The sequence below is a fragment of the Myotis daubentonii genome, chromosome 21 (genome assembly GCF_963259705.1).
Source record: "Myotis daubentonii chromosome 21, mMyoDau2.1, whole genome shotgun sequence".
In the NCBI taxonomy this organism is placed as follows: domain Eukaryota; kingdom Metazoa; phylum Chordata; class Mammalia; order Chiroptera; family Vespertilionidae; genus Myotis; species Myotis daubentonii.
In genome coordinates this window covers 4,209,729-4,231,913 of record NC_081860.1, presented here as the reverse complement: position 1 = coordinate 4,231,913, position 22,185 = coordinate 4,209,729, and the positions used below count along the sequence as shown (strand labels likewise).

At 46.1% G+C, this 22,185-nt stretch overlaps 1 protein-coding gene and 1 pseudogene across 1 annotated transcript; both read left to right on the top strand.

Annotated features, from left to right (window-relative positions):
- The first annotated feature begins 7,375 nt into the window (after positions 1 to 7,375).
- On the top strand, positions 7,376 to 8,122 carry LOC132223014 (ornithine aminotransferase, mitochondrial-like; annotated as a pseudogene).
- A 7,880-nt stretch (positions 8,123 to 16,002) lies between these two features.
- Positions 16,003 to 18,216, top strand: LOC132222738 (ADP-ribosylation factor-like protein 6-interacting protein 1). Its single transcript, XM_059677927.1, has one exon. The coding sequence runs from the start codon at positions 16,075 to 16,077 to the stop codon at positions 16,684 to 16,686; it is 612 nt and encodes a 203-aa protein (XP_059533910.1). The 5' UTR covers positions 16,003 to 16,074; the 3' UTR covers positions 16,687 to 18,216.
- Positions 18,217 to 22,185: the final 3,969 nt, after the last annotated feature.

Below are 22,185 nucleotides of genomic sequence, written 5' to 3'. Positions count from 1 at the left end.
GACTGCAAGAGGGCATAGGCTGGGCTGAGGGACCTCCCCCAAGTGCACAAATTTTTGTGCACCGGGCCTCTAGTAGGAGTATAAGGAGAGATTGACTTTGATGGGACTAAGGCCTGCTGTGTTCCCTGATGTGGGGAGTAGAGGAAGCAGGGTGGGGAGTGTGACAAACTTGGCATCTCAAGAGAGAATCTTATCATGGGATGTACTCTTCTCATTATGACAGGATATGAACTTTGAGTACGTGGTCATTGCATTTGCTCAGGAAGAGTGGGAGATTCTTGATGAGGCTCAGAGACGTCTGTACTGTGATGTGATGCTAGAAGTGTTTTCATTTGTATCATTCGTATGTAAGGCCTTCATTTCTCCTAGTGTCCTGAAGTGATGCCCACCCTTTATTTATTCTCCAGACATAGCAGTCTCTCTCTCAAAGCAAGACCATGGGCTCTGCTCATTTCCCCCACTGTCTTGTGAAATGGGCTGTGGCTGCCAGTGCTGAGCTCTGAGAGAGCCCTGAGCAATAGAGTACACAAACTTCCCTAACACCAGTTGCCTCAGAACCTGCAGGAAGTGTCTGGGTGTCAGCAGTCTTACAGACAGCCTAATGGGTCCCTCCTGCTCTTCCTGACCCAGGAAGGGGGACTATCCAGATCCATGGCCTCCACTTCTGCACCTTTCCTGTTGGTGAATGCCTGTGCCAGGTATCTTCTTTATATACATGAACCAGGGGCTGTTTTTGTAAGACCCTCCTTCCATTGTTGTTTGTAATATTACCTTCTGTGAATACTATTCAAGCGGAATGCTATGGGCCAGTGATAGCTGCTTACCTCTGCTATCTTTCATTGATAATTGGAATATTTCGTTTGTACATATTTCTAGAGAAGGAGGTGCAGGGAGAACCCTGGGTTTCTTCAGGGTGAACATACAGGATGGTCCTAGAGGAAGCCTGGCCTGACTGAGTGGCAACTCGGGGGAGGTATGACATAAGGATGGTGTTCATATTACCAGGAACCTGCTCCTGTCTAATGATGTTTGGTGCAAGTTCCAATGGCCACCCCTCATTTATGCATTTCCTTTTCCATATTTGGCACTTTACTGGCTTCTCATTTCATCATTGACTTGATAGCTTTGGCTATCTTTGCCTATGTGTCCTTTTTACATCACCTATTCCTTTGCACATCTCTTCCTGCAGTATTCTACAACATGGACCTATTCAAGTGTTATAAGGAGCACATACACGGAGTGGCCAGATTAACACATTGTATGTGGGAAACGTATTTATACGTTTTACCTATACGTTTTATGTTGACTGCCCGCATACAATGTTTTATTATGACCACCCCATCAGTATTTCATTGACACTTCCAAAATACTGAATATTGAAAACTTCCTAAGCAAATACTCTCAAGGTTTTAGTATTATTATTGTTGTCACCATTATTATTTGCATAACTAATTAATTTAATTGTACTTATGTGGTGGTCATAATAACCTGGCCGGTCATAATAATCTGGCCGGTCATAATAATCTGGCCACTCATGTACATGCTTAAATACCTCTAAAATTCCAGCTACTTGTTTATTGAGTTTTACTTGGAATGAGATGTAATCAACCTTCTGCACAGCTTGCCCATGTCGCCAGCATAGAAGATCTGCTGCAGTGATGACAAACCTTTTGAGCTCGGCGTGTCAGCATTTTGAAAAACCCTAACTTAACTCTGGTGCCGTGTCACTAATAGCAATTATTTGATATTTGCAACCATATTAAAACAAAGATTTTTATGTTTGATGTTTATTTTATATATTTAAATGCCATTTAACAATGAAAATTCAATAAAAAAAAATGAGTTTGCGTGTCAACTTTGACAAGTGTGTCCTAGGTTCACCATCACTGATCTACTGAATACTGTTAGCAGCAGAATGAGCTGGACAGTCCGCTTCTATTCCATGTGGTGCTTGTCATGTTTTTGCTCTATTTCTGTTGAAGTCTCCCTTGCTTTGCAATGTTCAGTGCTCAAGAACTTCACAGTGACCTCTTTCTAATCCATCTTTGAGGACTTTTATTTTCAGCCAATTGCATGAAACCAATGTAGTATGTGCAACCCACTTCTATAATGGGACTTCCCCCTGTCACCAGAGTCAACATTCATTTCCTCATCATTCCTCTGTTTTCAGGTCCTTGGTGTAAGATGGATGATGTGGAGGCCTAGTCTCAGCACAATGTATCTGTGGGAGAGTCTCAGGTCAGGGCTTCCAAGACAGCTGCAGCCACCCAGAGGACCCATCTGTGTAAGCCGTGCTTCTCAGTGTTAAAAGAGACTTTGCACCTGAGTGAGTTACAAGTGGTTTACTTTGAGAAGAACGTGTTCTTAAGTGATGCATGTTTGAGAGACTTGTGTTTCAGTGCAAACCCTCACCAGCAACAGAAGGATGCCAGTGGAGAGAAGCCCTGGAAAGAAGATATGGAGAGTACCTTGCTTGTGACCAGTTGCTGCTTCTAATTATCTGGGATTCCTCTAGCTAGTACAGAGGTTGGGGAAAACTTCCCAGCCATCTTAGGCCTCTCCAGCACCAGGCCACTCTTAACACTATGGAGCCACCCAGTAACAATGATATTTCACAGGAATTTCTAAGTGGAAAAAGACATCACCAGTGGGTGGAATGTGAAAGAGCTGACAGCCAGAAACAAAAAGTTGCTTATCAGAATGGTCTCAGCTCTGGAGATATGATTTCTGAGCATAATAAATGTGGGGAAGTGTGTAGACAAATGTTTAACCACCCTTCACATGGGAGAGTTCACACTGAGTAAAGCCATATGAGTGCAGTGAATGTGGGAAGCATTTCACTGAAAGGGCTGAACTCACTAAACACTGCAGAGTTCACACTGGAGAAAAGCCATATGAGTGTAGTGAATGTGGGAAGCATTTCAGAGAAAAGGCAGCCCTCACTATTCACCAAAGAGTTCACACTGGAGAAACACCATATGAGTGTAGTGAATGTGGGAAGCATTTCAGACAAAGGACTGCCCTCACTAAACACCAGAGAGTTCACACTGGGTAAAAGCCATATGAGTGTAGCGAATGAGGGAAGCGATTCAGAGAAAGGGCTGCCCTCACTATACACCAAAGAGTTCACACTGGAGAAAAGCCATATGAGTGTAGTGAATGTGGGAAGCATTTCAGTACAAGGTCTATCCTCACTAACCACAGCAGAGTTCCCACTGGAGAATAGCCAAATGTGTGTAGTGAACGTGGGAAGCATTTCAGAGAAAAGGCTGCCCTCACTGTACACTGCAGAGTTCACACTGGAGAAAAGCCATATGAGTGTAGTGAATGTGGGAAGCATTTCAGACAAAGGACTGCCCTCACTAAACACCACAGAGTTCACACGGGAGGAAAGCCAAATGAGTGTAGCGAATTTGGGAAGCATTTCACTGAAAGGACTGAACTCACTAAACACTACAGAGTTCACACTGGAGAAAAGCCATATGAGTGTTGTGAATGTGGGAAGCATTTCAGTACAAGGTCTATCCTCAGTAACCACAGCAGAGTTCACACTGGAGAAAAGCCATATGAGTGTAGTGAATGTGGGAAGCATTTCACTGAAAGGGCTGAACTCACTAAACACCACAGAGTTCACACTGGGGAAAACCCATATGAATGTAGCGAATGTGGAAATCATTTCAGAGAAAAGGCTGCCCTCACTGTACACCAAAGAGTTCACAGTGAAGAAAAGCCATATGAGTGTAGTGAATGCGGGAAGCATTTCAGACAAAGGTCTGCCCTCACTATACACCACAGAGTTCATACTGGGAAAAGCCATATGAGTGTAGTGAATGTGAGAAGCATTTCAGACAAAGGACTGCCCTAACTAAACACCACAGAGTTCACACGGGGGAAAAGCCATATGAGTGTAGCAAATGTGGGAAGCATTTCACTGAAAGGACTGAACTCACTAAACACTACAGAGTTCACACTGGAGAAAAGCCACATGAGTGTAGTGAATGTGGGAAGGATTTTACTGAAAGGGCTGAACTCACTAAACACCACAGAGTTCACACTGGAGAAAAGCCATATGAGTGTAGCGAATGTGGAAAGCATTTCAGAGAAAAGGCTGCCCTCACTATACACCAAAGAGTTCAGAGTGAAGAAAAGCCATATGAGTGCAGTGAATGTGGGAAGCATTTCAGAGAAAAGGCTGCCGTCATTAACCACAGTAGAGTTCACAGTGGAGAAAAGCCATATGAGTGTAATGAATGTGGGAAGCATTTCAGAAAAAAGGCTGCCCTCACTGTTCACCAAAGAGTTCACACTGGAGAAAAGCCATATGAGTGTAGTGAATGAGGGAAGTCCTTTAGTGAAAGCTCTATCCCCAATGAACACAAGAGAGTTCACACTGGTGAGTGTATTGAGTGTGGGATTTCTTTTAGCTACAACCATAACCTGGTTAGACACCTGAAATTTCACACTGGAGAAAAGTTGTAAATGTTCAGGGAATGTTTTATTTTTCTCAATAAGAATAAGAACACTTAAGGGGCTCTATGGGACCCATTTACATCAATGTAAACCCCTTTACTGAGAATATACACTCTGCTAGATTTGTCATAAATTTGAGATACAAGGGAGACTTGAAGGAGCTCTGTTGTACTTGCTAACATGTATAGACCTACAACCCAAATGATGTCAATGTGAATGTTTATCACTGAAGAAGTTTCACCTCTAACACCTGGCTCACCTAAGGAGTGTGAATCGGTCACATTCATTGGGTGCTCAGGGGAATGTATTCTGTGTTCTCACTTCTGCTTGAGGTAATTATGATTCCTCCAAGCTCTTGGCAGTATCTTTATTCATTTCTCTATGACTAGAAAATGGACCTGACTCAGGATTCATCCAGAGCACCCGTTCTCAGCTAAGAAGTGCTACCTCTTTCAGGGACATAGTGGTACTCACATTATGGTTTGATAAATTTTGAGGGTTTTTATTCACCAACTTGCCAACTCTGTGCTCTCCTCTGCTCTGGTTTATGATCTTTTTTATAAAGGTGTTTTAACATTTATGTTGTTATTTATTAGTGCATTATTTTCAACACCAACTACTCTAAACCTAAATTTGCCACAGTCTGTATTTACCTCCAGTCATTTTGAAATATTTCTGCTTCCCCAACCCTCCATGCAGACATTGATTTACCTTCTTTTACAATACAGTAGTTCATATTTTTCATAATTTTATTGGCACTATAAGGTGAATTCTCTTTAACAAACACTGGCTTCCTTCATGCTACACAGATAGTTTGACATTTAACACTAACGTTTATATAAATAGTTATTTTTTTATTTCTAGAAAATATTGTATTCTATGGATAACCACTTTTACTATTGAGCTGCCTATGATTTCAGTTATTTCTATGTTTGGGGTTTTATAAATAAAACAGCTCAGAATATTGTATTCCATTCTTTCTACAGATGTATGTTTTATCAAATTGTTTCAGTGTCAGTGAATGTGGTACATTTCAACATATATGGAACTGTGACCTCAAATGGTCAATCAGTTTGCCTTCCCACCCACCCACCCAGAAAATGCTATGCAACTCTGCCAGCACATGCAAAGGTTAATCTTTTTAAGTACTAGCCTCATCAATGAATGTACTGTTAACTCGCTTTTGTTTTAAATTCATTTCCATAAAAATGTTTGATGGTGATCATTTCTTTGTGTATTTCTTTCACTGTCTTTATCTTCTTTGTTAAAATGCTCAGGATTTTTTGTTTACATTTAACGTTAATTTATTAATATATTCTAACCAATAGGAGTGCGGTGCAGCCTCTACGACATATGTTTGAATTTCACTCAGTCCTCAGAGACTCAACTGATTTTTTGGCCATATGGAATTCTTGGTTTTTGAATTCTATAAACAAAATGGTTTTTCTCAATTTTTACGATTTATAGCCCACTTGTACCATACACTTATACATTCAATCTGCATTGTTAATTCTCCACCAGTGTTCTTTAAGTTTAAGCATTTAATGATACATTGAAGTCTAGGTTTGTAGTAGTTGAAAACTTCCCTGGTGTAAATATCACCACCACATTCAAACTGCCAAAATGTTGGCATTGAACATGGACATAAGATATTTCAGTAGTACATCATTATATTTTACTAGTGGCTGGGTGTATGGACTTGTGCACATTGAAAGGAAATTAATTAGAAAATGACAAGTGGGGTGTGACTGGCTGAGATGGGTCCCTCACACCCTAGTGCCAGCCTTCCCCAGACCCTCCCCATTAGGCCGCACCTGGGGCAGCGCCTTGGCTTCAAGGGTGCCTGTGGAATGAGTGGGATTCTTCTGGCAGGTGAGGTCCTGCGGCCTGACCTGCATGGAATCGGGCCGAAACCGGCTCTCCGATATCTGCTGAGGGGTCCTGGATTATGAGAGGGCAGTTGTCAGGTGACACAACCCAGAATCAGGCTCCCTCCTCTCTGGTTCCGGGATGCGTGACCCGAGAATCGCCGTTGCCTTCCATCACTATCTCTCATCCCAGTGGTTCTGGTATCTATCCATTCTCAGATACATTAGTGACTTATTTTACTAAAACCCCCGATAAGTTTCTCCCTGGCCAGAGAGCTCAGTTGATTAAAGCATCATGTCAATAGAGCCAAGTTTGTGGGTTCCATCCTCAGTCAAGCTCAATGCAAGAATCAAACAATGTGCTGCCACCGAGACATAGCAGCTGGTTCCGGAGCCGGAGGCACCACCAGGGATTATTGGGTCCAGCAGATTGTCCCTGGATCCAGGCTGAGCAATCTGCATTTCCATCTTAACCGCGGGAAGAAAGGGTAGCTGGTCGGTGGGATTCCTGCTCCAAGGACACGATGCTTTCCAAGCTAGCTTGTCTGCAGACTGTGGCGGGGCTTTGCCAGGGCGCCCACACGTCAGTGGCTTCTGCTACATCCGTGACGACTAAGAAGACGGTCTAAGGCCGTCTATGGTCTGATGACGATTTTGAACGGGAAGCCAAGTATGGCGCTCACAACAAAAGCGTGTCCCAAAATTCACGCAAGAAGTAATTTTGATAGAAAACACAGGTTTATAATTAAAACTTGTAAATTTTTTTATTGATTCATAAAGCATATAGTATAGGGTTATGTATGGAATAGCACATCGGGTAAATGGCCTCCATGGCTTTGCTGGCACATATGCAAAGCCGTGGTCTTCATTGGTCTTCATTGTCCCTGCTCCTGGGCCATAATTGGTACTTGGTAATGCTTATCAAATTGAAGGGATTGAAATCACAGGGTAACAGATATTAGAATCTTATTCAATAAACCAAATAAAATTAGGCTTTTATTTTTTGTTGTTAATGCTCATGCAAAATTCAAATCTTGTGTGAATTTTGGGACACTCTTTACCACCCCTTACCGGTCACCCTAGAGAGAGGGACAGGTATTTCCCTGTGGGATGTCGAAGGCAGGAAATCCTTTGATTTCCTGAGTGCGCACAGCCCCGTCAGCCAAGGGCATTGCCACCCCAAGATCATGGACGCCCTGAAGAGCCAGGGGGAGAAGCTGACCCCGACCTCGCGGGCCTCCTACAAAAATGTGCCCGGCGAGGACGCGGAGAAAGTCACAAGCTCACCTGCCGCCAGGTTCTCCCCATGAGCACAGGGTGGAGCCGGGGAGACTGCTTGCAAGCTAGCGCAGTGGTGGGGCTGCACCGTGAAGGGCATCCCCAAGGTCAAAGCCAATATCGTCTTCGCAGCTGGAAACTTTTGGGGCAGGACTCCGTGTGCCATCTCCAGCTCCATGGACCCCAGCAGCGATGACGGCTTTGTCCCCTTCGTGCCGGGGTTCGAGATCATTCCCTACAACGACCTGCCTGCTCTCGAGCGTGCTCTTCAGGATCCAAAAGATTCCGCGTTCATAGTCGAATCCATTCAGGGCGAGGCGGGTGTCATTGTTCCGACCCAGGCTACCTGATGGGTGTGCGCGAGCTCTTCGCCAGGCACCAGGTCCTGTTTATTGGATGAGACCCAGACAGGACTGGCCAGGACTGGTCGATGGCTGGCGGTCGGCCATGAAAATGTCAGGCCTGACCTCGTCCTCCTGGGCAAGGCCCTTTCCGGTGGCTTGTGAAAGGCTGGCCGCCCGCCTCTCCTGGCGGTGCGGGAGGAGGAGTCTGGTCGCTGGGCTCTGAAATACCTCCGTGCCCGCTGTGGGGCCTGGCCGCTCCAGAGTGGGTCCGAGTGGCCGGCGGCAGGCCGAGGGGTGGGGCCAGGCAGCGGCCGACCACAGGGGGTCGTGGGATCAGAGGGCTTCACCGCCTGGCTCTTTCCTCAGTTCCCCCGTGGTCGGCTCCCTGCTTGCCCGCGCTGGGGCGGGGGTCCATGCAGCCCTCGGGGCCCGGTCGGGGGGACCGGGGCCTGTGTGGGCCGGCCACCGGGCCCCATGGGGGGGGCATTGGGTCCCCGGCCCATGGCGGGAGCCAGGCGCGGGCTGCCACCCGCCCGCTGCCCCCCGATCTGGGCCCAGTGCAGCAGCGTCGGCAGTGGAGTGGGGTGCGTGCCCTAGCTCGGGGAGGCCGCCATGTTGCAGTGCACCCGCCCCATGGGCCGTGCCTGCTCCAAGCGGATGCCGCCCCTCCCGAGCTGGGCCGCTCCACTGGCCGCACCCCGTTTGCTGGGCCTGTGCTGCCCAGACGCGCTGGAGTCCCAGTCTGCCTGCAGGCCAGCTGCGGGTGCTGTGCGGGAGGGCCATCCTGCCTTGTGGCGAGTTCGAGCGGCAGCAGCAGGAGCCGGGCAAGGACTGCGCCCTCCATCTTGCCTTGGGTCCTCCATCTTGGGACAGAGCCATGTGCGCCCTCCATCTTGCCTTGGGTCCTCCATTTTGGGACGGTGCCATGTGCTTCCTCACGGGAAGAAGCTGCTGCTAGCCACACCCAGGATTTCTCTGGACTAACCAATAATAATCAAGGGAAGTGCACGCCATTACTATGACCACATCCTGTACCAACTCGCGCCTGGACAATCGGCGGGGCCCACAGTCCCCTCTCCTGCCCTCACTCCACCCCCCTTTAAAACCGCCTGTCCCATCAGGCCTCGCTCTCTCGGCCACTGGAACCTACCGTTGCATTGGTTAGTGTGGCAGGGGAGCCAAACCTAGGTTTGAAATAAATGACTCTTTGCTTTTGCGTCAGACTGACTGGCTCCCTGGGGGTCTTGGAACTTTGAAATCTGGGCACAACATTTTGGGGGCTCGTCCAGGATTCCCAAGACCATCGAGGGACCCCCAATCTGAAGAGTCTGACTGACCGCGGTAGGGGTAGGTGTGTTGTTGTTTGTTGTGTGTTCTGTTCAGTGTGAGCTCGTTTCTGGAATCTGTAATTGCCTGAGGGGTCTAGGCAGATGGGCCTGTAAAATACCACAGGCGGGGGGTGGTAGTTGGAAGACGTTCCACCCCCCCAGGAGGGATGGATATGCCCCTCACCCCAGGAGGGATGGATATGCCCCTCATGGAAAGCAGGTCGCTCCTGCTAGTTTGGTATAAGGCCATTGTCTAGATTTCGGGTTTGGCTTCCATGGAATTGGAAGCCTGTTTTGGTTCTGCTTCCATGGAGTTGGAAGACTGTATTTTCGGGCCCGTTTGTTGTTTGTGTTTGTGTCTGTTTGGTTTTATTTTATGAACTCACTGGACGGACATTATGGGACAGACTGAAACTACTCCTTTAAGCATTATGGTCAATCATTTCAGAGAGGTAAGTGAAAGAGCCAGGGACCTCAGTGCAGAGGTTCGGAAAGACCGGTGGCAGACTTTTTGTTCCAGGGAGTGGCCAACTTTGGACGTCGGGTGGCCGCCGGAGGGGACTTTTGACCTCCCACCATCCACCGGGTCAGGGATGTCGTCTCCCAACTTAGGGGGCGAAATCTGTGCTAGAGAGAGGGACCCCTTGTTTAGGACAGGAGGCTCTCCCCCAGCGGGGAGGAGAGGGACCCCCTATTCAAGGCAGGAGACTCTCCCCCACTTGTTGCCGGGCACTCACTGAGATACCCCACACCTATGGATTACGACTACCAAGGAGGCCTCCAGTCCACCCAAAAACTTTCAATTCGGAAACCGAGCCACTTGGACTCTCGAGAGAGGTAAGGACCGGTCGTTAAACTGGAATTGGGACGTCCCACGGAAGGACCTATACGGAGGGCTGGATGCAGTGGTACTCCTGGTCCTGACCCGCGGCCACGACGGGTGGCCGGGGTCCCTGGTTCATGCGGCTGTAGGCTGCACTGGGTTTGTCTGTCTGGTATTTGTTTGTCTTGGTGTTTATTGTCAAAAAGTTGTCTGCTTCTGTGTACACCCTGCTGCAATGTTTTTTGAAAATTTTCAGGACTTCAAAGAGCAAGCTGCAGGTTCCGGGCAACCTTAGGTTGCATTTGGCTGATTTATTTTGTCTTTGTTTTTTGTTGTCTTTGTCTTTGTTAAATGGGATAGGGTCAGTCATCTTCGTCGACCCCCTATCAGTCAGGCCCACTCCGGGTGAGTGGAAGGGGAGCTTGATCACCTCCCGGGAAGCTATAGAGCTCCCTCAGGAATTGGGAAATTGTTAGGAATTGGGTGGATTGTTTAAACTCTGAGTGAATATCTGGTGAAAGTGTGTGAGTGTGGAGGGAGGGGGCCTGCCCTCTCCTCTCCTTTGTGTGGCTCCATGACTTCGGTTACGGAGTCTGAGTGGGCCCCAACCTGCGGTTCCACGATTCGTCATATGGCATAACGGTGACTCACCCCCATGTGGAGGTGACCAGGCCCGGGGTTTATACAGGTGCACCTTAGCTACGACGAATCTAAGCTCCCAAGGGACGCGGCCAGGCGGGCATCTGTGTGAGGATCTGTGAAAACAGGTCACCCCCTCCCTTGTCTGTCTCTCACCACCGATCATCATGGGGTCGGGAAAAAGTTTGTTTGTTTGGGAATAGCCAAATTACTACAGAGAAGGAGGACTAGATACAACTCCAGCCTGGGCTGATCTACTAAGAAAGTGTAAATCATTACTGGTCTATGTAAAGTAAAAGCTACTTTGATTTATTCTGCTTTCTGTTGATAAGCTTGACTGAACGTTTGGGCTGGCCCCTTTAATAGTCTTCAAAGCCTCTTGCAGCTGCGAGAATTATTTTTTCTCAGAGTCTTTTGCTCACTGTTAAAGGGAATCAGCCTACTTAGTTAATAAAGATTTCTGTCTATCAGTTGCTCTTACCTGGGTTGTAATTGACTGTATTAAACTGAAGTTCTGGGGTAGATTTTAAAGTTATAATGTTAATGATTTTGATTTACAGCGATTCTGTGAATGGGAGTGGCCCATTTTCCAGGAGGGGTGGCCGGATGCAGGGTCTTTTGATCTGACCGCTGCCTGCCGGGTCCATTATGTCATATACGGCCGCCCAGGGCATCCTGATCAAATTCCTTATATTCAGGTTTAGATTGACATATTGTCCAAGAAACCCCGGTGGATGAGGGCATGCCTCCTGAGGGGAAAGCTGGGACAGAGACAGACAATTCTTGTGGCCAGGCCCCAGAAGGGAAAGGCTCCCCCCGGTCCTTCAGGGAGAGAGAGGGAGAACCTGCAGGACCTTGCAACATCCGCCAGTCCTGCTGTTCCTATGTTGCCACTAGGGTATGCCGGCCCTCTATAGATCTGGGGCCAGACAAGCAGCCCTCTGGGGATGCAAGGCAGATAGAGGCGCTATTCCCCAGCTACAGACCAGGAGATTGGGTCTACGTCAGAAGGCACTGCCGGGAGACCCTAGAACCACGTTTGGAAGGGTCCCTACACTGTGGTGCTGACGACCCCCACCGCTCTCAAGGTAGGCGGCGTCGCGACCTGGGTCCACCACACTCATGTGCGGTCAGCGGATCCATCCATGACCCGGAAAGACTTCATCACCAAATGGAGCATCGATCGAGATCAATGCAACCCGCTCAAGCTCAAGCTACGGCGTGCTCGACCTGCCTGATGCCGGTAACATGGCTCGCGATCACTCCTGTCACCAGGAGCCCCCACAATACTGTGTAATACACTTAGATAATGCCTGCATCTTCATGGACAAGGCTCCAAAGAGACAAGGACAATTTATGGGGTCACATGTTTAGTAGCAGAATATTTGTCTGCCTAAAGCGGCCATGATGTTTCATTGTATTGATATGTTATATTAACTTTGATTCTTTTGCAGGTTTTGAATGTATGTTGGCTGTCCTGGAAGGGAGCTGTGTGGGGTGACCCCCAAAAGTAAAGGGTGTCTAGCTGGCAAGGGGGCAGGTGCCCAACTGGGCAGGAAAGGGTGCCCATCAGGTTTTGGACTCTGTTGAGAGACAGCTAACAGTTGGCAGCCTGTATACTGCCTTGCAGGCCTGAGTCACCATGCCCATGTCAGGGGTAGTAAAGCTGGGAAAAAAGCCTGTTTAGAATAGAAGGTCTGTCCCTTCGATAGCTCAGCTGGTAGAGCGGAGGACTGTAGTTGGTTTTCGAATCATGAGTCATCCTTAGAATAGAAGGTCTGGGGCATAGTTATGCATAGGTAGAAGGTTTTATGCCAACAGTTACTGTTTTGTTTTAAATCCATGAAAAGGAATTAGCAAGGAAAGTCAGAAAATCTTAGAGTAGATCAGTATGTTCTTCTCCTTATGAAATTCCTCCGGAATCTGGGGATATGTGAAGGGATTTATTCCCCCCTGGGAAGGCACTTAAGCATTCTGTATTGCCAAAAGGATCCCAATTGTCTACAGCTGTTGTCTGAGCTCTCCGTTGAAGCTGGGTTTATGAAAAGCTGGTACCATGGATCTGTCTCTTGCCCAATGGTGTAAGCTGGGCCCTCTCTGGAGAAGAAACCTGGGTTTCCCAAGAGATGTGATCAATGCCGGGGCCCCGCCAGCAGGTGAGGGGAACCCAAGGCGGGTGCTGGGCGTGGAGGCCACAGGGGCCATAGGCTAACAAGGAGACAGAACTGAACCTCACATCACCCTACTTGGCCCAGAGATGGTTGGTAGTCAGAGACGGGTAAGACTCCACAGAGGTGGGGCGACCTAAGACAGACACAGCTGAGGGCCAGTAGGAGAGAACTTGGGGTTCAACAGAGGTGGGGCACAGATCCTCACCCCCCCAATGGTGCAGGGGCTTGAACACTCGCCCCTTCTGAGGAAGGTCTCCTGTCCCCGTGGCTGCTTCTTGCTTCCCATGCCCAGCCCAGACCAGGAACCAAGTAACAGAAGAGACTTGGTCCAGCTGAAAATGGTGCCCAGAAAAACGGAGGCTTAGTTCAACAGACTCTAAATTTAAACCTAGCCTAACAAACAGGAATGCTTGAGCCTCTTCAAGGCAAATAGTACTAAATCTTGATTTGGTTTTTTATGATAACCATGGAGGAATTCTAAGAAGAAAGATGCCATTTCAATAGAAGTTATTAAATCTAAAATGGTTTCTTTCACTTCCACCGGACCATTTGTTAACCTTATAGGGATAGTTCAGTTGATAGTTTTGGTGGAATAGAATTGCAGTCCGTCTCATGATTGAGCCAGAAGTTCCAAGACAAGGGGGGAATGAAAGGCGCGCCGCCCGCCTCTCCAGGCAGTGCGGGAGGAGGAGTCTGGCTGCTGGGCTCTGAAACCCCTCCGCGCCCGCCGTAGGGCCTGGCCTCCCCATAGCGGGTCCGAGTGTCCGGACCGGCTGCGTGGTGGCCAGCGGCGGGCTGAGGGGTGGGACCGGGCGGCGACCGACCACGGGAGAGGTCATGGGAGCGGAAGGCCTCACAGCCTGGATCTTTCCTCCCTTTCCCTGTGGTCGGCTCCCCGCTTGCCCGCGCTGGGGCCGGGGTTCCATGCGACCCTCGGGGCCTGGTCGGGGGGACCGGGGCCTGCGTGGGCCGGCCGCCGGGCTCCATGGGGGGGGGGCATTGGCTCCCCGGCCCACGGCGGGAGCCCGGTGCGGGCTGCCACCCGCCCGCTGCCCCCCGGACTGGGACCACTGCAGCAGCGGCGGCAGCAGAGTGGGGCACATGCCCTAGCTCGGGGAGGCCGCCATGTTGCAGTGCACCCGCCCCATGGGCCGGGCCTGCTCCGAGCGGATGCCACTCCTCCCGAGCTGGGCCGCTCCACTGGCCGCACCCCGTTTGCTGGGCCTGTGCTGCCCAGACGCGCTGGAGTCCCAGTCTGCCTGCAGGCCAGCTGCGGGTGCTGTGCGGGAGGGCCATCCTGCCTTGTGGCGAGTTCGAGCGGCAGCAGCAGGAGCCGGGCAAGGACTGCGCCCTCTATCTTGCCTTGGGTCCTCCATCTTGAGAAAGAGCCATGTGCACCCTCCATCTTGCCTTAGGTCCTCCATTTTGGGACGGTGCCATGTGCTTCCTCACGGGAAGAAGCTGCTGCTAGCCACACCCAGGATTTCTCTGGACTAACCAATAATAATCAAGGGAAGTGCACGCCATCACTATGACCACATCCTGTACCCACTGGCGCCTGGACAATCGGCGGGGCCCACAGTCCCCTCTCCTGCCCTCACTCCACCCCCCTTTAAAACCCCCTGTCCCATCAGGACTCTCTCTCTCGGCCACTGGAGCTTACCGTTGCATCGGTGAGTGTGGCAGGGGAGCCAAACCTAGGTTTGAAATAAATGACTCTTTACTTTTCCATGGGCTGACTGGCTCCCTGGGGGTCTTGGGAACTTTGAAATCTGAGCACAACAATACCTCCCATTTTTCTCTGTGTGTGTTTGATCTATTTAAACAGAGAAAGTAATTGTCCTTATGTGTTAATGGCCTACCAATAATATGATTAATGTTCACTCTAGTATAGTCTTCAGGTGTGGCCCAAAGTTATACTTTCTAATGTATTAGTCCAGTACTTATAAACTCTTGTATTGTTATTGCTTTAAAATTTATTTTATTTTTTAAAAATAGTGGTTGATACCTCAGAAGAAGATTCTTTAAGCAGGTAGGATTTTTAAAAATTATATATTAATTAAGGGAATTCAGAGAAAAGAAAATAACATTTCTAGAGTGTGCTACTATGGGCTAGAGCCTATACTATGAAATTAACCTGTGTTATATGGTCATCACAATAGATTGGCCAAGTAGCTGTGCTAATGTAACCTACTTTTTATTTATGAGGCAACTGCGATTCAGGGAAGTGGATGAATTGATCCATGATTCCATAGTTAGCCAGGGCTGAGGCATGATTTGACTGTCAACCATTTTTGCTCCCAAATTATTCTGTTGTCTCTCAACATACACTGGTAAGTTCCAGTGTAGCTCTGCCATGGAGATACAGATGCAAACCAGATCATCTCAGAAAGTCAAATCTGATTGTGTGTTACCTCTGATTTAGAGTTTCTAAGAGGCCCAGTGAGTCTAAGCATGTATTGTATTCTCCTTGACAAGTGCAGTGGTAAATAGGACCTTGTTTTTTCCACCAAAGCTTTAGGGCCCATCTCAGTTAGCTATGGCCACAAGACTAAAGGTTTTACCAAAGCAAGGCCAAATCTGGCAAGTTTTTTTAGGTAAAATAATATCTATTCTTCTTGGAATGAGATATTCTAAGTAAAGAATATCTCTGTGGCCTCGCCCCCCGCCATCGTCCGAGGTCAGGGAGACAGGCCAGATCCTGCCCTCCGCCTGACGCTCGCGCGGCTTCTTTCTCGAGAGCTCCATTTCCGTCTCCTCAGCTGCTCTGAGGTTCAGCAGAAGGTCCGAGACCGCCCGTGGCGGCCAATCCTGGGCTGCAGAGGCCCGCGCAGGCAGGACCGTTCAACCGCTTCCCCTTCCCGAAGGCCTGCGTGGGGCCTCGCACCCCTCCTGGGCGCTGATTGGTCACCTTGTGGCCCCGCCCCCTCGGCCCGGCCACGCCTCGCTCTCATTTGACCTTGACTTCAAGCCCAGCGCTGGGCAGCGGTTGGCCGGGCTCCCCTGAAGCTTGGGTTGGAGGAGTCGGGAAAGGCCGCCGGCCTATGTAAGGAGTTTGCTGGGCGTGTCGTCACCCCGGGGTCGCCTTGCGGTTCTTGGGCCGGGCTGGTTGGGAGGTTGCCGTGGGCTCGCTGAAGCGGCACCTGGGAGACGATGGCGGAGGGAGATAATCGCAGCACCAACTTGATGGCTGCAGAGACTGCAAGTCTGGAAGAGCAGCTGCAAGGATGGGGAGAGGTGGTGCTGATGGCCGATAAAGTCCTCCGATGGGAAAGAGCCTGGTTTCCGCCTGCCATTATGGGTGTGGTTTCCTTGGTGTTTCTGAATATCTATTATCTAGATCCATCTGTTCTATCCGGTGTTTCCTGTTTTGTTATGTTTTTGTGCTTGGCTGACTACCTTGTTCCCATCCTGGCGCCTAGAATTTTTGGCTCCAATAAGTGGACCACTGAGCAGCAGCAAAGATTCCATGAAATTTGCAGCAATCTAGTAAAAACTCGTCGCAGAACTGTGGGCTGGTGGAAACGCCTCTTCACACTAAAGGAAGAAAAGCCGAACATGTACTTCATGACCATGATCATTTCTCTTGCTGCGGTTGCTTGGGTGGGACAGCAGGTCCACAACCTCCTTCTCACCTACCTGATAGTGACTTTCTTACTGTTGCTTCCTGGACTAAACCAACATGGAATCATTTCGAAGTACATTGGAATGGCCAAAAGGGAGATGAACAAGCTTCTTAAGCAAAAAGAAAAGAAAAACGGGTAACGCATCTTCTGTATTCAGTGTGATTAATGGGGTATACATTGTGCGTGGGAACAGTGTCTGTTACCTGGATACTAAAGTGTTACAGAAGTAGCTCTTTGCTCTCAAGCATTCTGCCCTTAGTTACTGGAAATTCAGTCTTGCCACACAAGGCTTTATACAGAGTCTTCATGTCAAGTGCATCTGGGTGCATTCTCATCAATTGGCCTTATATGGACAACTCATGAATACAGCTTATTTTGATTTTTCTCACACAGGGCTGATTACTTATAGGCAGCTTCCTTTAAAATAATATAGTGATGAACTTCAATCTTTAGTACAGTTAAATTACTTTGGATAATTGTTCAAGTTGATCTTTGCTTTAGCTAGATATAAGGTGTAGTGGTCTGTGGCTATAGGAAACTGGTTGTACCGTCTCCTTCCCAGGCTGCTTAAAAAAAAAGTCCAGCTTCAAGAATATAGAGACCAAGTTTACCACTTCAATGAAGAGACCAATTCTGTTTCTATGCCATGGAGAAGCACCCTCCTGAAATAAAGTGAAGCTAATTACATGCCCTAGTATGTATTGGTCTCTCCCTTGTGCAAAACTGAGCAGCTGATCCTCCGAAATGGGGACCTGACAGTTTTAGAGCTCTCGTCCCGTTGGACTTAGCTTTCAAGTTAGTAGGTCCCAAAGGCTTTCTAATAGCAGGCTTCCAAAAGCTTGAATTTAGGGTTTTTAGCATACTTTAGCTTCAGATTTTCAGCTGTCTAAAACTAAAGTACATAGAGATGAAGACTCGTGCCTATGACTTTTACTCTAAGACCAGCTAATAAAGGACAAAAGTCTTCTTCCTGTGTTTCATCAAGATTCAGTAGAAAATAATTTTCTCCCACTCATTTTTCAATTCTCATTTCATGGTATTGTTGGCTGCTTGGTCCCCATAGATTTGGTCTAGGAGGTGGTGACTATGCTGACATCTGTTTTTCCTAGATATTTCTCTAAAGATTTTAAGGGCTGTTGGTGAGAGCAAACTTGTGTACATGATAGATGGCCTTAGGTCTATAGCGAAGTTCTAACTCTTGGAAAGCGTTTTAGAATCATTTTCCCTCTCAGGAGCTAGATATTTAGAGTAGGTGAAATCTGTGGAATGAATGAACCTTTTAAGGGCCGAAAATGTGACATATTTGGGAACAATTCTTTAACTCTGATTAACTAGCTGTAATATAGTTCTGTGAATTTATTGCACTGATGCTGTAAAACCTGTATCTTGTGGGATATCTGTCCCTACATAAGTGTTGTTTTCTCCCCTCCAATATTGCTGTCAATAGTGGCACCCATGTAGCATATGTTTGAGTTTTTTGTTTCATACTACAAGCTACCTTAATTTACATGTGTTTCCTCATTATAAATAAGCCTGTCTTCTTACCTGGATTTTTTGTGTGTATACATGTTCTACCAACTTCTTTTGTGATTTTAATTCTGTATTACTTCTTCTACTTCCTTTTGTGAAAAGGGGAAAAATAAAAGCTGGTATCCCTTAAAAAAAAGAATATCTATGTGTAGATCATGTTATCTTAATTAAATTAAGCATATGTTTAGAGGATATTTCTAATTGATTCCTATATTTACTGACTTCTCAGTCTGGTCTTTTCTGTAGGCTAGCACCTTATACTAGTTGTATGAGGTTTTTCCTTTGTCTCTATAGTTGTTTTTTTCCCTCTTGCATGAGTTTTTAATTTATTTTATTCTCTGCTTTTATTTTGGTTTCTTTCTTTGTGTTATTTTTTTTCCAATTCTGCCAGCTATGGCGTTATCCATTTTTTTTATAGACAGAATCAAAGACACATAGAATTTCATAATTTCAAGGAAGCCTAGCAATAAATTTAAAAAAAAAAACAACCTTCCCTAGCACTTCAACTTGTGTTTGCCATCCTGGCCAAGTGGTTGTTCACATGGAGTGTTGGAAGCACATGAAAGTGACTCATTGAGATAATAATAAGTGGTGGAACAGAGAGGTAAATTCAGGTGCTCAATGCAATGCTCGTCCCTTTTTTTCATTCTGTAGGTGAGTTTTCCTAATAGAAATAAAGGGAGTGTGTTGTGAACACAGTCAATAGAGGATAAGAATGGAATTAGCAGGGAATCCCAAGTTTCAAGCAGAACAACACTAGGTTGGGTTTGAAATAAGAGTTTTGGAAAAGATATGAAAATATATGACAAGTTAAAGATAAGTTTTTAGAAGAAGGACATTGAATGTGGGTTGTTCTCCAGAAAGGCAGATTAAAGTATGAGGCTCAAGGATGTACTGAAGTAGTTGCTGCTCTTTTGCTTGGTTGTTTAATTGGAGAAACTAGCAGCATTCAAGGTTTCTTTAGAAAAATATGAAAAGAATTTGAGCCACTGGAAAGATTCTTTTGATCGCATAAAGGACTATGGTCTCCTCTGCCTGACTCACAGTGGGGCTTAAGACCCCTTGAGTCCTAGGGAATGGAGATTGCTGAACTACATAGATCCAAGGCCCACGGCAGGTGTCTTCTCCCCTTTACCTGGTTTCCCAATTAGCTGATGTGCTTCCCATGTACATGGAGGACTGGGCAGGGGCAGGACTAGATGTCAAAACTGTATCAGAAACGAAGTTGGGTAACACTGAAAACTTTTTGTAAATAGAGCCCCACAGTTAATTATATCAGGAATCATTATTTGATATGCAGATGACTTATCTTAAACTTAAATTTTTTGTTGCTTATTTTAAAGAAGTGAACTCACTCATTTTTGTTTTGTTTTTTACTGTAAAGACTATGCAGCAAACCTGGCATTGATGATTCAAGGTCTACATCACGCAATGAAGACTTAAAGGTGAAGTGCTCCCTTGTGAAATTAATTTTCCTGCTGTCAATTTAATTTTGTTTGGCACTTACTCTTATAACTTTGTAGCAGCCTACCTATCTTTGATTTATGTTTCTAATGCAAAATTAGTCTTTTATTGTTAAATTGTCAACCAAGATATGCCTTTTAAAAAATTGATTTTAGAGAGAGAGGAAGGGTTAGAGGAAGAGAGAGAGAAAGAAAGAGAATCACTGACATGGGAGAGAAACATGGATTGGTTTTCTTTCCCATGAGCCCCAACTGACAACCTGGGTATGTGCCCTGACTGAGAATTGAACCCATGACCTTTTGGTACATGGGGTGTCAATCCAACCAACTCAGCCACATAGGCCAGACCAGAAAATAAGTTTATTTTATTGTGCGATTCCTTTTATATGTCATTCCCATAATAAGTGACTACATAGAAATAGAAATCAGAGACTGTGGTAGGAGGAATGGAGATTCTCTATTTCATGAGAATGAGGTTTCCTTCTGGAGTGCTGAAAAGATTTGGAACTAGATAGAGGTCATCATTGCACAGTATTGCAAATGTACCTAATGCTACTGAATTTTTCACTTTAAAATGGTTTAGTTTTTGTTTGGTGAACTATACTCACTACAAAAAAATTATTATTAATAATAATCAAACAATTAAACTAAGATCATGTTATACCTTCATTTTTTTATTTTTTAAATTGTTTTCTTGCTTAAAGTATTGCAAAGGGTATTACATATGGCTCCTTTTTCCCCCAGCCCTTGACAGTCCCCTGGCCTCCCGTACCCCAGGTGTCTCATGTCCATTGGTTATGCTTATATACTTGCATATAAGTCCTTCAGTTGATCTCTTACCCCCCCCCTCTCTGTCCCCCAACCCTCCCCGGCCTTCCTGCTGCAGTTTGACAGTCTGTTTGAGGAAGCTCTGCCTCTGTATCTATTTTGGTTCATAAGTTTATAATGGTCTTCATTATCCATGAATGAGTTAGATCATGTGATATTTTTCCTTCAGTGACTGGCTTATTTCACTTAGCATAATACTCTCCAGTTCCATCCATGCCGTTGCAAATGGTAAGAGTTCCTTCCTTTTTAGAGCAGCATAGTATTCCATCGTGTAAATGTACCACAGTTTTCTAATCCATTCATCTACTGATGGGCACTTAGGCTGTTTCCAGGTCTTAGATATGGTGAGTTGTGCTGCTATGAACATAGGGGTGCATATATCCTTTCTGATTGGTGTTTCTGGTTTCTTGGGATATATTCCTGGAAGTGGGATCACAGGGTCAAATGGGAGTTCCATTTTCAGTTTTTTGAGGAAACTCCATACTGTCTTCCATAGTGGCTGCACCAGTCTGCATTCCCACCAGCAGTGCACGAGTGTTCCTTTTTCTCCACATCCACTCCAGCACTTGTCGTTTGTTGATTTGTTGATGATAGCCAATCTGACAGGTGTGAGATGGTACCTCATTGTTGTTTTGATTTGCATCTCTCGGATGATTAGTGACGTTGAGCATGTTTTCATATGTCTCTTGGCTTTCTGAATGTCCTCTTTTGAAAGGTGTCTATTTAGATCCTTTGCCCATTTTTTGATTGGATTGTTTATCTTCCTTTTGTTAAGTTGTATGAGTTCCCTACAAATTTTGGAGATTAGGCCCATATCAGATATGACATTGGCAAATATGTTTTCCCACTCAGTGGGCTTTCTTGTTGTTTTGTTGATGGTTTCTTTTGCTGTGCAGAAGCTTTTTATTTTGATGTAGTCCCATTTGTTCATTTTCCCTTTAGTTTTAAGTGCCCTAGGAGCTGTATCAGAGAAGCAATTGCTTCGGCATATGTCTGAGATTTTGTTGCCTTTGGATTCTTCTAGAATTTTTATGGTTTTTCATTGTACATTTAAGTCCTTTATCCATTTTGAGTTTATTTTTGTGTATGGTGTAAGTTGGTGGTCTAGTTTCATTTTCTTGCATGTTTCTGTCCAATTTTCCCAACACCATTTATTGAAGAGGCTATCTTGACTCCATCGTATGTTCTTGCCTCCTTTGTCAAATATTAATTGAGCATATTTGTTTGGGCCGATTTTGGGCTCTCTATTTTATTCCATTGATCTATATGTCTGTTCTTGTGCCAGTAACAGGCAGTTTTGAGAACAGTGGCTTTGTAATACAGCAAATGTACCAAATACAGCAAATCTGTATTGAGATCCCACCTACTTTGTTCTTTCTCAGGATCGCTGCAGCTATTCGGGGTCGTTTTTTATTCCAGATGAATTTTTGCAGAGTTAGTTCTAGATCTGTGAAATATGCCGTTGGTATTTTAATGGGAAGTGCATTGAATTTATAGATTGCTTTGAGTAGTATGGACATTTTAATGATGTTGATTCTACCAATCCATGAACACGGTATGTTCTTCCATCTGTTTATGTCTTCCTCTATCTCTTTTTTCAATGTCCTGTAGTTTTCTGAGAAGAGGTCTTTTACCTCTTTAGTTAAGTTTATTCCTTCCTAGGTTGCTTAATTTTTTTGGTGCGATGGTAAATGGGATTGGTTTTTTTAGTCTCTCTTTCTGTAAGTTCACTATTGAGTGTATAGAAATGCCTTAGATTTCTTGGAGTTTATTTTGTATCCTGCTACATTGCCAAAATCATGTATTAAGTCTAGTAG